Source organism: Oenanthe melanoleuca, chromosome 14 (genome assembly GCF_029582105.1).
Source record: "Oenanthe melanoleuca isolate GR-GAL-2019-014 chromosome 14, OMel1.0, whole genome shotgun sequence".
Classification (NCBI taxonomy): domain Eukaryota; kingdom Metazoa; phylum Chordata; class Aves; order Passeriformes; family Muscicapidae; genus Oenanthe; species Oenanthe melanoleuca.
The window spans coordinates 1,863,389-1,877,329 of record NC_079348.1 but is presented as its reverse complement, the minus strand read 5'-3'; the positions used below and the strand labels follow the sequence as shown (position 1 = coordinate 1,877,329).

At 43.5% G+C, this 13,941-nt stretch overlaps 2 protein-coding genes across 2 annotated transcripts; both read left to right on the top strand.

Moving 5' to 3' along the window:
* The first annotated feature begins 11 nt into the window (after positions 1-11).
* Positions 12-6,064, top strand: ERI2 (ERI1 exoribonuclease family member 2). Its single transcript, XM_056503427.1, has 8 exons — positions 12-69; positions 213-352; positions 745-872; positions 1,024-1,180; positions 1,688-1,788; positions 2,651-2,732; positions 3,389-3,477; positions 3,697-6,064. Exons 1-8 carry the CDS (start codon positions 47-49, stop codon positions 5,017-5,019), a joined length of 2,043 nt encoding a protein of 680 aa, XP_056359402.1. The 5' UTR covers positions 12-46; the 3' UTR covers positions 5,020-6,064.
* An 818-nt stretch (positions 6,065-6,882) lies between these two features.
* On the top strand, positions 6,883-10,748 carry THUMPD1 (THUMP domain containing 1). The gene is made up of 4 exons (XM_056503567.1): positions 6,883-7,124; positions 7,681-7,861; positions 8,199-8,447; positions 9,051-10,748. The coding sequence occupies exons 1-4, from the start codon at positions 6,909-6,911 to the stop codon at positions 9,377-9,379; spliced, it is 975 nt and encodes a 324-aa protein (XP_056359542.1). The 5' UTR covers positions 6,883-6,908; the 3' UTR covers positions 9,380-10,748.
* The last annotated feature ends 3,193 nt before the right edge of the window (positions 10,749-13,941 follow it).

Below are 13,941 nucleotides of genomic sequence, written 5' to 3'. Positions count from 1 at the left end.
GGAGCTTTGAAATGGCGGCTGCTCGCTGAGGCGGCGGAGCGCGGCCATGGCCACCAAGCGCCTGGCCAGGTCCGTGTCCGTATGTCCGTGTGCCGTGTCTGTGTCCCGTGCCCAGTGTCCGTGTCCCCGTGTGTCCGTGTCCCCGCGGTGGCCGTGTCCCGTGTCCGTGTCCCCGCGGTGGCCGTGTCCCCTGATCGCGGTGCTCCCCGCAGGCGGCTGGGGCTGGCGCGGAGCAGCGCCGGGGCGCGGAGCGGGGCGCGGGCGGCCGCGGGGCAGCGCTTCGGCTTCCTCGTGGTGCTGGACTTCGAGGCCACGTGCTGGGCGGAGCGCGGGCAGCGCGGGCCCGAGATCAGTGAGTGCCCCGCGGCTTCTCTGTGTTATGTGCCTTTTAACCCCTGTAATGGAATGATAGATATATAAATAACAGAAATGTGTACGCATCTACATATACGTATATCACAGAATATTCTGAACTGGAAGAGATCGACAAGGATCTTAATTGAATGATCCACACAGGGATGAAACCCACAACCTTGGCCTTATCAGCATCATGCTAGAATTCTATGTTTATATATATAAGTGTGTATATATATGTATATATATAATAGAATAATGGAATATGCTGAGTTGGCAGGAACCCATATAAAAATGGTATTCCTGTGAACAGTTTTAGCCTTTCTGGCTTTGTGTTTTGGTTCTGTTTTGTTTGTTTTGTTTCTTCCTCTCCTTCTGTGTCTGTTGCAGTTGAATTTCCAGCAGTCCTGTTAAACACCTCAACAGGAGTGATTGAATCTGAATTCCACATGTATGTCCAGCCCCAGGAGCATCCTATTCTCTCTGAATTCTGTACAGAACTAACTGGCATAACACAGGTATAATTGTGACTTAAGATTGTTTTACAGTTGTATAATTGCTGATTACTTTTTTATTTAAAGAGGCCTTTAAAGGGCTAAAAGGAAATAAACCTGAAATGAATTTCAGTGCATTCTAACACATACATGCTTCTTGTTCTGTTCCTTGAAGAATCAAGTTGACGAAGGAGTGCCTCTAAACATCTGCTTATCACAGTTTTTGAAATGGATTCAAAAGATACAAAAGGAGAAGAAAATTATATTCACTACAGATAGTCAGAGTAATTGTACTTCAGAAGCAAAAGCATGTGCCTTTGTTACTTGGACAGGTAAATAACATTTTCATTTGCTTTTTCTGCACAGCAATAACATTAGGTGGCACTAGTGAGATTGTGTCTTCATTTTAGGCAGCCAGAATCCTGTTACTAGGTATTAAAAATGTGGAATACTGGGATAAGACTGAAAATATAAAATCCATGGAATCCTGATTTGTTCACCTTTGACTCCAGAGCCTGACACTGTTACATTTTTCTGCTTTAGTGAACTGTATGACCATTCTTAGTGTGTCTAAATGAATTGATGTCTTTGAGATCTTTAACTGTCTGAAGTTATTTACTAACAACAGGGGTTTGCTTCTTCTGCAACCCCAGTGTTTCCCATGGGCAACCACTTCACAGGCTGTGCCTCCTGTCCAGCAGCACAGGATGCTGACAGTGTGTTGCTGTTGTGTCCCTTTATGTAGATTTTTAGGCCTCATAAAGGGACACATAGGCCACACTATGTGGATTTTAGGCCAGCTCTGTGGTGGTGCATTGACTGTGGTTTTCCCTGCACAGACTGGGACCTGGGTGTGTGTTTGCACTACGAGTGTAAAAGGAAGCAGCTGCACAAACCTGACATTCTGAATTCCTGGATTGATCTCAAAGCGACCTACAGGGTGAGAAGATTGACAGACTGGAACATTCCTCCCCACACTCACCTCAAAGGCTGACTGTACCTGAACTTACAAGGCAATGCTGTGTGTCCCAGTGACCAGTAACCTGGTTTTATTCCTTGTTACTACTCAGTAACCAACTGCCCTAGAACTGTGTGAATTTGAATAGAAATCTTAATGCTAGGAAAAGACTGTTGTTTGATAAAAGAATGATGAGAGTTTATGAGCTGCTCTTCCTTTCCTGACATGTTTTGCTCTCCTTGCTTCCTATAATTTTTTTTGTTTTGTGTGTTCTTATTGCTGCCTTATACTACTGGGTAGGAGGTCTTCATTATAGTCTGTTTAGAGGTACTTAGAGGTACCTTAGAGGTAGGTAGCAGAATTAGGTCTCTAAAGATAAACAGTGTGAATATTTCCCCTTTCTAGTGATCAAATCAGATACTCATATCAAGAGCAGGTAATAATACTCAATTTTTTCACTTACAAAAAAATCCATACCTATGCCAAATATATTCATGCCCATGCCTTTGATTGCATCTTAAGGTATAATTTATAGTGTATTTTTCAATACTGTCTGTTAAGACTTTCATCAATGTAAGCCATAGAATGCAGACAAATGACTCCAGAGCTCAGACAGAATGGATTTTCTTAAGACTGAGAGAAGGGGTTCATGGTTCTTTCCATTCTGATTTCTAACAGGGTAAGTCACTTTAGTCTTATCCTCACTGTAAAATGCAGATATCCAACTTGCTTAATTGCCTTGTGAGATTTATTATTCATAGGGGGATATTTCTGAAATGGCTTTGCTTCACTAGGGAAAGGTTTTGAAATGCTTCATGTTAAGCACCTGCATTTCTTTCCTTAGGCCTTCTATAACAGAAAGCCTAAAGGACTAAATGGAGCTTTGCAGGATTTGGGGATTGTTTTTGAAGGACGGGAACATTCTGGTAAGCATGATGATCCTCATTTTAATATATATATAAATATGTGTATCTAGCTAAATAGTACTGTTTAGCTTAACCTAAAGCAGCTAGTTAATAGTTAGCCATTACTCTGAGTAGTAACTACTGTTTCAAGTTATGCCATGTTCTGTCCAACAGACCATCAAAACAAGAAATGCAAAGTGCTCTGAGATCAGTTTGTTATTTCAAACCTTATACTTAATTTCTGAAGCCTTCTCTACTACTGAGTGTATGTTCACAAGATCAATTTATAAATTGCTAGGATGCAAAAGAGAAGAGGTGGAGGGAAGATAAAGAAACTTGATTTTACTTGATTTTTACTTGATAGCTCTGGATATCATGTTAAGTGAGAGAATTCTGGCATAATATTTTCTTTTTACCTGATTAATAAAAAGAGCAAGGATATTTAAAATTGTGAATAAATATTCAGCTCTGTGGATAATTCTTCAGATATTTCAGCACAGAGAATTATTTGGAATTTTCTACTTCTACTTCCTTTTTTTGAACTAGATGACTAAGTATCACAGTTCTGTGACTCCTTGTCATTCATGTAAGGCTTACCTAGATTACATTTTCCTGTAATGAGAACTATCCCCAGGAGCAGTTTAAAAAGAAGACATTAATATACCCATATTTTGAAGGGTTGGATGATTCCCGGAATACTGCTCGTCTTGCTTGGAGGCTGATTTGTGATGGATGTGTGCTGAAAATTACTAAATCTTTGGATAAGGTTAGTCACTACTTTGTATCTTCCTGTCTACTTGCTTTGTAACCTGGAATACAGATGAAAGGTGAGCTATTCAAATAATAAACCCAGCATCTTGACTATGATTTGGAAAGAACATCCTTAGGCTGATACACTTATTAATTTTGTGCATTTATTCCCAAAATGTCTGGGTATTCACTTTCCAAAATCTGCTTTTGTTTATGGACTCCCTGGGCACATCAGAAAAGTAATTTAATTTCCAGAACACTGACTGTAAACATCACTGACAAGACTCCACTGGGAAGTAAGAGCAGACCTGAAACATCTAGAGATGGGACTTGTGAAACAAAATCTCTGGCTGAGAACAAACACGACAGTATTGCTGGAAACAAGATCAGTGCCAATGCACAGGCTGGGGAACAGCAGATCACTTGCACTGATCCCTCTGCAGGTGTCTGTGTCATTCCCAGCAGCAGCTCAAGGACTGAGTTCCATACTCAATCCCACAGCTCTTCAGCAACATCTACTGCCAGGTCTCCTGTTCCTCTGGGTCTGGCACAGCCATCAACAAGCATCCAGCAGAGACTGAGCATTGGGCAGCCTCTGAGAACAACCAGGCCCAGCCTCCCAGTGCAGGGATCAGGGCTGGTGCTTGTCTCCACCACCATCCCCTCAGTTACTCTCTCCAGTGGGAACGTCAGCACCAGTTCTGAGTGCTTGTCTCTGCTGACAGACTGGGAAGATGTTGCTTTGATACCAGAATCTCAATATGAACAAAATTCAGACTCTCTTCAGCTCAAGGATGACTCAAGTACAGATAGTCTAACAGTGTTTGAAGAAGAAGAAAGTATTTCAAAACAACTGGCTGTGACAAGTTCAGATAATCAGAGTTTGGAGGAAGGTGCAGCACCCATGGAACTGCTGAAGTCTGTTGTTTACAAAAGTCCTGATACCACAATCTATGATATAGGGACAGTACAAAGGCAGACTTCAAAATTTTCAGCTTTTAAGTTACCATCTGCAAAGGGAAATGCTGTTTCAGCACAATCAGCATTAATTGGAAATTACTCGACTCCTTTAGAGGCTCCTAAAAGAAAGCCAACTAGTCCAAAAACATGCCCACCAGCAAAAAAGCAGTCTTTTCATATATATGAAGAGAAAAATTCCTCTTTTGATCACTCCTTATTTTTGAGAAGTTCAGATTTACCCAAAGTATCTCCTGCTGTTCTGAACTCCACAGTCAATTTGAACGAGTCTGTAAGAGCTGTGAGAAATGTGAAATCAACTCCCCCTCTGTGTAACTGTGGCCGAAGAGCCAGAAAACTCTCTGTGTCAAATGCTGGCCCAAATCATGGCAGAGCATTTTTCTGTTGTCCTGTTGGCAAGCAAGGAGGTGATAAGAAAGGTTGTGGATACTTCAAGTGGGAATATGCTCTTCTGAAAGAGAAATCTAATGGTTTTACCTTTAAGGCAGATGCTTTGACCTCTCTTGGAACTTTTTCTAACAATACAGAAAATTCTTACTACAAAAGGTATTTGTCTCTTAGACCCTCGATGAGAACTTGAAAATGGATACAGTTTTTTTTGTCTGAATCTTAAGCTTTTTAAGTTTCATGCTGATGTAATCAGGACAGTCAAATGATGTCAGATATTCTCAGAATGGGACAAAAAGGACAGTTTGTGGTTAACATAGATAGAAAGGAAAGTTGCTTAAACATTCAAAAATATCAGCAGATTATAAAGTATCTTCTTAATGAAGTGTGAGAGAAGAGATAAAACTATTAAGTGCTAAAATTAGAGCATGAGCACCTGTTGCTACTATTCTAAAATTTCTGTTCTATCATATATTTTAAATACTTTACTAGTCCAGTCCCTAAAGATGTTAATGACTCAGATTTTATTTGCACTTTTTTTCTAAATATCTGTAATGCCTACAACTTTTAATTATTGAAACTTTTGAAAGATTTTAAAATATCTTTAGGAGATGTTGCACATCAAAAGTGATTTTTGAAGCAATAGTATTCTCCTGAACTCTTACAGAGTTTTTTATCCTTTAAGTAACAATAAAGATAAGATACTGATATTTCATTAAATATTTTATTTAACACACATCACTGTTGTGCTCTTGCCTCTCTGAGTTTCCCATTTCATTTGTATCAGTGTCTGCTTTAGCTCGTAGTGTAGCCCCTGGGGCAGGGAATCGTGTGGAATGATGGAAATCCCATGAAATGATGAGAATCAGGTACAAATGTACTCAAAATTAAACTAAGAAGGATATAGTGTAATGTCTTACTTTACATTACTGTGTAAATATCTTAGTTTGTAAAAATCCTGCAAAAAAGCAGCAAATACTTTCATTTTTTCTCCACTTCTAGCACAGTTTGCTTCCAATGGTGGTTTTCTTGTATTGGATTTGGAGCAACTGCCTTGGTCAGTTTTTTCCACAGATCAAAACCTGTAATAATTCTTACCCCCTTAATTGTCCAAGAAGCTTAAAAGTTACAGCAGGGAGAGGGGGCTCTTACGGACCGGGATGCACACAGACACCTTCCTTTAGGAACTCCGCTGCGGGCCACAGCTGTTCTGTTAGCACACCTTCGCTATTTTTCCAAGCCTCCACTTACCTGTTCAAAGAGTTTTTGGTTTAGCTGGTCCCTCTACACCGTGACGCCTTCGGGGGTCGGACAGGCAGGGAATCGGCCGAAGCATCTCTCGGGTCGGTGTCGGACCGAGGGCTGCTGGCTCTCCTCAGTTCGGAATTATTAACGCAGACTTTAACTCTGGAACCGGAGCTCGGGGGAAGCAAAAGCATCAAAGGCTACGAGTTTGGCGGCGGCTGAGCGCCACCAGAGCGCTCGGCACCGCGGTCCGCACCGCGCTCCGGGGGCTCGGTCCCGGCGGGTCAGTACCGGAGCCTCGCTCCCCGAGTCCCGCTCCCCGCGGGCCGGTCCAAGAGTCTCGCTCCCCGCGGTTCGGTCCCGCAGCCCCGCTCCCCGCGGGTCTCTCCCCCAGTCCCGCTCCCCCAGTCTCGCTCCCCGCGGTTCTGTCCCCCAGCCCCGCTCCCCGCGGTTCTCTCCCCCAGCCCCGCTCCCTCAGTCTCGCTCCCCGCGGTTCTGTCCCCCAGCCCCGCTCCCCGCGGTTCTCTCCCCCAGCCCCGCTCCCCCAGTCTCGCTCCCCGCGGTTCTCTCCCCGTGTCTCGCTCCCCGCGGGTCTCTCCCCCAGCCCCGCTCCCCCAGTCTCGCTCCCCGCGGTTCTCTCCCCGTGTCTCGCTCCCCGCGGGTCTCTCCCCCAGTCCCGCTCCCTCAGTCTCGCTCCCCGCGGTTCTGTCCCCCAGCCCCGCTCCCCGCGGTCGCTGCCGGCGCCGCGGCCGCCGCTCCAGGCGCGGCGCTGTGCCGGGCGGGCTCGGGGCGGTGGCGGCGCTGACGCCGTTCCGGCGCTGCTGGCGGAGCTGCCCCATGGCCGCGGCCGAGCCGGCGGCGCGCAAGCGGCGGCCCAAGGGGCACTTCGCGGCGGGGGCCGGCCGCGCCAAGCGGCCCCGCGGCGCCGGGCGGCAGCTGGAGGCCGGCATGCGAGGCATCCTCATCACCTGCAACATGAACGAGCGCAAGTGCGTGGGGGAGGCCTACAGCCTGCTGGGCGAGTACGGGGACCTGCTCTACGGGCCCGAGCAGGTGCGTGCGGCGGGGCCGGGGCGGCGGAGCGGGGCCTCGGCTCCCTCAGGGCTGAGCGTGGGGAACGAGCCTGAGTGTGGGACAAACCGCGTGTGTGGGACAAACCGCGTGTGTGGAACAAACCGTGTGTGTGGGACAAACCGCGTGTGTGTGGAACAAATCGAGTGTGTGTGGGACAAACCGCGTGTGTGTGTAACAAATCGAGTGTGTGTGGGACAAACCGAGTGTGTGTGGGACAAACCGTGTGTGTGAACAAACCGCGTGTGTGTGGGACAAACCCAGTGTGTGTGGGACAAACCGAGTGTGTGTGGGACAAACCGAGTGTGTGGAACAAACCGCGTGTGTGTGGGACAAACCGCGTGTGTGTGGGACAAACCGAGTGTGTGTGGGACAAACCGTGTGTGTGAACAAACCGCGTGTGTGTGGGACAAACCCAGTGTGTGTGGGACAAACCGCGTGTGTGTGGGACAAACCGCGTGTGTGTGGGACAAACCGCGTGTGTGTGCAGCACCCCCGAATGTTTCGGTGCTCACCGACAAACGGGGCCTGTGTGAAGTTTTCAGATCACGACGAGAGGCTGTCTGGAAGCGACGGGGAGGAGGATGAGGATGATGTGGAGGCGGCTCTGAAGAAGGAGGTTGGTCAGATCCGTGCCTCGACGGAGCAGAAGCTGCGGCGCTTCCAGTCGGTGGAGAGTGGTGCCAACAACGTGGTGTTCATCAGAACGCAGGGCATAGGTGGGACTTCCTCACGCTGAGTGTGCAGCTGCTCCCAGCGCTGTTTGTCAAAGGCCACACAGTGTGGCTTCCTAGTAACACCTGTATATCAAAAAAATACCCTTCCCTTTGGCTGTGCCACTGAATTTTGTTGTTAGTGAAGAAGGTAAACGTAGAGGAAACTGCTTTGACAAAACAATCTTTGATATTCTAGTGTTGGTATAGTAAAACAATGCTTTACATAGAAGAATTTGAGGCTGACAGCAGTGCAGCCAAGTTCCCAGCTTATTATTTAGAAGGGGAAGAGGGTAGATAATGCCTTCAATTTGTTGCTCATCCCCAACTGTTTTTCTTGTAGAACCTGAGAACCTGGTGCATCATATACTAAAGGATATGCACACCACTAAAAAGAAGAAAACAAGAGTCATTCTGCGCATGCTGCCCATTTCTGGAACTTGCAAAGCTTTTATGGAAGATATGAAAAAATACACAGAAACGTTTTTTGAGCCTTGGTTTAAGGCCCCTAACAAGGGTACTTTTCAGATTGTTTACAAAGCTCGTAATAACAGCCATATGAGTAGGGAAGAAGTCATTAAGGAGCTGGCAGGTATGTATGGATTTAACACGAAGCAGAACAAGTTTACATGCACAAGTATATTGCATGCATAACATGGGTCAGACCATTAAAAGAGGTCGTAATGGACTTAGACATTTGTTGCTTGAAACCTCTATGTTGAATTCTAAAAGCTTCTCTAAGACTTAAAAAAAAACCTGACATCAGTATTTCTTGTTGGTGTTGATGTCATAAGAGACTATAAGCAGAAGAGGGAACAATGTTGAATATAATTTGTGGTATCAATTATATGAGCTTTGAAATGGCTGCTCTTAGGCTTTCTCTCTGGATGCTGTATTGAAATAATAATTTTACTATTTCTGTTCAATATTTGACTCATATAATAGCTTCACCTTTCTCGAGTATTTTGTTGGATGGATAAAAATTAAGAGAGAGAAGACAGGATCCCCCTCAGTTGTAGCCAGTTATTTTTGTAGTTGCCTAAAATAGCAGAACAGAGTAGGACATACAGAATGTTCCATCAGTAGGACTGAAGTAGCTGAAAAATAATTTCACTGCAAGTACTGAGAAACAAGACATACTTATGCTCTTAAACAGTTTTTCCAGCATTCTTTTAAATTGCATCTTCTTTTACAGGAATTGTGGGCAGCCTCAATCCTGAAAACAAGGTTGATCTCAATAATCCACAATACACAGTTGTGGTGGAAATAATAAAAACCGTCTGTTGCTTAAGTGTGGTGAGGGACTATGTTCTGTTCAGAAAATACAATCTGCAGGAGGTGGTGAAGAGCAGCAAAGAAGATGCACAGCAGAACCCATCAAGTGTGACAGAAGAACAGAATTCAGAGGTAGTTAAAGCCGAAACTGAGGAGGAGGAGAAGAGCTCTAAAGAAGTAAAAGAAGAGAACAAGAATCAAAGTGAAATAGAGTCTGAGCCCAAGGGGAATGATGCTTTGACAGTGTAGAAAATGTGATATAAGGGAAAGGTAAATGTACTCCAAACACATAAAAAATAGTTGCCCATGAGTTCTGAAAGGGTGTTGGAATGAGGAGAGGGGGTTTTGTTTTAAAGTCCTGGTTTTAAAATCCACACGTGTAAGAATTTTAATGCTCATTGCAGGTAGGACTGACATTTCAGCAGATGCAAAGGTGCTCAAGAGTGCATCACCTTTCTGGTGGAGCTTGCTGTCCTCCTGCAGCTTTGTTCTGCATTTCCTGTACCTGGCACACAGGCAGGGGTCTGTGCATGTATATGTAGATGTGGCCAGCCTGGCATCTATGAACTCTTCGTTATATCTGGAGGCTGCAGAAGCCAAAAGGCAGCACAGAAGCAGCTCTGGGCAATTATTGTCAGAAGTGAGAGATCTGGAAAAGAGCTGGTTACAGAGAGTTTTGGGAAGGAAGTGAGCTGACAGCTGCAGAGCTCAGTAGTGTTTTTCTGTATGAACAACAGAATGATGTAAAGACAATAATTTGATGGAGGGTTTTATACATGTATTTATAAATACACAAGGATATGCTGTCTTGACATGAATGAGAAGAACTGTTACTATATATATAAATACTTGAATATTATGAGATGATTTGGAGTAAAAGATTGGACTGTTTTAGAACAGTAGAAGTACAGTGCAGGCATTGCTGATGGTTTTATCAAAAACTACATGTGTGTTTACATTAGCTGTGTATGCAGCACTTACTGGTTTGTAGTAAATGCTGTAGTCACTGAATGGAATCCTTTTGACTAATTTCCTGCAGATAGCCTTTTGCTGCTCTTTCCAAAGACTCAATCCTTGGGGGATTTTATAAAGTGTTTCTGTTTGGTTTTTTTTTCCTTAAGTCTCAAAGTTTGAATTTAAATACTGCTTGGAAGCTTATGAAGGAAGCTTGCCATTATACTATACTAGATAAGGGGAATTAAATTTTCATTTTTGTTACAGTTTTAGCTTTATGGTATTTTGTTTCAGATGGAAAATAATGCTAGTGAGTCCTTCTGTTGTCTTACTGTTACAGTGGACTGTCCCTGTGACTCCTAAAAACCAATCAAAACCAGTGCAGCTATAACTTGCTTTCCAGCAGGGTTTTGAGTATGCTTCTTGTAGAACTTTCTAGCTTTAGTATTTTATTTCTAGCATAAAAGCCTGTGCATTGCTAATGGGAAAAGACTTATCTTAAAGAACACAATTTGTTACTTGTCTTGGTTTAATGAAAAGGACGTGGTCAAGTCTCTCATAATTTATATTTTCCTCTTCTTTCAAAAATTGGAAAAAGAAGATGACTTTTTTCCCTAGTCCTGTCTCCCTTGCAACCCATTTATTAAAACCCTGCTTTCTTATGTCCCGTGGTGTCTTCTTTAAATTTTTGAAGATTTTTGTGTGTGGATTAAAACCATCAATGTCTGAGTCACACAAAGGAAAGAACCATGTGAGACCAGACACAAAAGCCAACTGTGAATGTTTATTGGTGGCTGATGTTGGTAATCATGATTCATGACAGCCTGCTTACCTTCCAAGGGCAGAACTCTGGGTAATTAGTGGGAGGTTTTATTTTCTTTCCTCTGCTCTCTCATTGACATGTGTGCCTGATTTTTCAAATTGCACTTTCTGCACATTCATTGTTTGGACATTAATTCCATGGCTTTTCCACTCTGCTGTCACTTTTGGGCTCAGTGGTTCCTCCATGGTCAGACAGTGCTTCAGTGCTTTGAATTCAAACCTTCATGGATGAACTATAAGACATTATTATCTCACTTGCATGAAAAGCCAAAAAATTGCTGTCACTGTCAGTGCTGAGGAAAGATGTTACAGTGCCCAGACATCAGCTGAAGAGGTGATGGTGGAGTTCATCCCTTGGTATGAAACCCTGGCCTTGAGATTGGTTCTTCCCCTTGTGCTAGATTAGAACTCAGAAACTTGAAGATAATTTCTGTTAAGAACAAGCCAATCTCACAGCCTCAATGTTTCCCAGTACTTGCCTTGAGGGTCACAGCTGTGTAATTAAAATATGAGTTTTCATGTAATTCAGTTCATTTATCATTTCATTTGTGAAATACAGTAGGGGAGAGCTGTAAGTAACACCAGTAACTCCCACTGATTGGAAGCAGCAGGTAATATCCTGTGCCCCAAAGAATCATGCTGCAAATCCTTCCTGTATTATATTCCTATTCAAAGAGCAATCACCCTGTGGTTATGCCATCTTAAAACAGCTAATCCTGTAAATCTAAGAGGCTTAGTTTTGTGGCCTGCCTGGAAAACAACATGAAATATGAGTAACTGTTCATTGTGGGCATGGTGTTCTTACATTTACATGGCGTGGCATGTAAAAAACAGATGAAAAATGCTCTGCCAGGACTGATGTTTGTTGGCTTGGCATGCAAACATTGCCCATTCCTGCAAGGAATTCCAGCTCAGCACTCAGCATGGGCAGCAGGGAAGTCAGGGCAGTTATCCTGCCTGCTGGGCAGACCTGTCTAGAGGATTCCTAAAGACATTAAATTCATTTTACTGTACCCTTTTTAGCCTTTCATAGTGAAAAGCTATTCACAGTAGCCTTATCAAGTTATAGAAGCATGCAATAATTTTGTAAAGAATGTTTATCTTTTAGAGAGTAAACAGGCTGCAGCTGTCAATAAAAGTAATTCCTGCCCACTTTGTGTTGTTTTATGGTCTTATATAATAAATCTAGACATCATAAGGCTACTTATTTTATAATTAGCAGTTTGGCTGTTCCTTAGATTGGTTCCCTATATAAAAAAGAGAATAAATTGCCTCTTCTACACCCTTAGAGGTATCTGATTCATTAATGAGATACAAGTGTAAAGAGTGTTCAAACATGAGGAAATTCTGCTGGAGAGAACTCTTAACAGGGTTTAGGCAGAAGGCACTTAGTTGAGTAACTGGCTGAAGTTCAGCTGCTCAGCCCTGCCACTTTCAGACACAATTAGCTTTTTTTTCAGAGGCTGGCACTTGGATGCAAACACCACAGGAGCAAGGGCATCCATTATAGTAACACACCTGCCTTTGAAACCAGCAGTGATAGCAAATGCCTGGTGCTGTCAGTTGTGCTGTCCCTGGGATAATGATAACACCTGAAAGTGCAATAAAATTGGAAATGCATTAAGAACTTTTCCCTTTCAGTCCTCATCACTTCACAGCTTTTCCTGATTTGTTGGCTACCAGCACCATTCAATGCAGAAATGAGAAGGAGGTAAGATAAGTCTCACATTTCTGAACTTGAATAGGGATGTGCAGACCTGAAGTACAAAATAGCTTCTGTCTCTATGAGGTCCCTTGCTACAGGTACAGTGAAAGTAGGATGCATCATTTTGAGGCAGAAAACACTGGCAGCTTTAACTTAAGTCTGTCAGTTTAACAGAAGCCACAGAAAGTAAAAGAAAAACAATGAAGGTAATTACATCAATTGTTAGAGACTGCCCCTGTCACCCCTTTGATTGTCAAATGTTCAAGCAAGGAAGTCAGATCAGAAATAGAATTGTTAAATGAATTGTTAACTTCTGGCATAGAAAGTAGCAAACAATCTACAGACCACTAGGAAATACACAATTCACCTGTTTCAATACAAGCTGCACTCAGCTGCCCCTGCTCTGGGATTTGAGGAAGAATCCCTAAAACTCTGTCTCCTCTGCAGACCACATAGCCCAGAGAGCACTTTAAACACTTTTTGGGACATGAAACAGCTCTTCATTTAATTTCATCTCCTTTTCCATTTCTGCTCCTAAAGAAATAAATTCTCAACTCTCCTCTGGTTTCAGTAGTGCAAGCTCAGATTCATTTAGGTTAATGCAATGGACACAGCATTTTGTGCATTTGTGCTCTATTTGACCTCAATAATGAGCTTTGAGCTGGAAAGCAAAGGAATATCCATTACAGAGCTTAAGGGTATGAAAGAGGTGAGATCCACCTGCAGAACCCTCCTGGCACAGCCTCACCTGGGCCTTGTGTTTATTAGCCAGACAATTAGTTCTGAAAGGTCATCAGCAGTTTTACTCCACAGCACATTTGCTGTTTTCCCAGGCTCCTGCTACCAGCAGATATGTTTATGGGTAGTGAGTAGGGGGTTTACAGCAGAACCAGGAAAATCCAAGATAAATAACCCTGTGCTTTTTGTTGTTGATGTTTTTATTTTCTTTTTTTTTCTCCTTTTTTTCGTTTTCCTGGTTCAGTGGTGTTTTTGTGCTCAGTACAGCCTTGGTCATCGAGTTCAGCTGCTATTTACATCTTCTGAATCAAGTGCTGTAGCAGCCTGGTGTGAAGTGCAAGGGCTGCAGAGAGGAAACAAGAAATGTGAGATGTGACCTAGCAGGGATGATCTAAACCTCTGCTGTGCCCATAACCTTGGAATGGCTTGACTGTTATGGAAATATCTCACAGTCTGAACTGACACCTCAGTCCAGGAAATCCTTGATTATATTTAATCCTGAAACTCTATGCAACCCAGTAGTGGCTAGACCTGGAAGTCTGATCACCAGCAATGATTAAAAAACATTCTCACAAAATAATATTTGGCACAG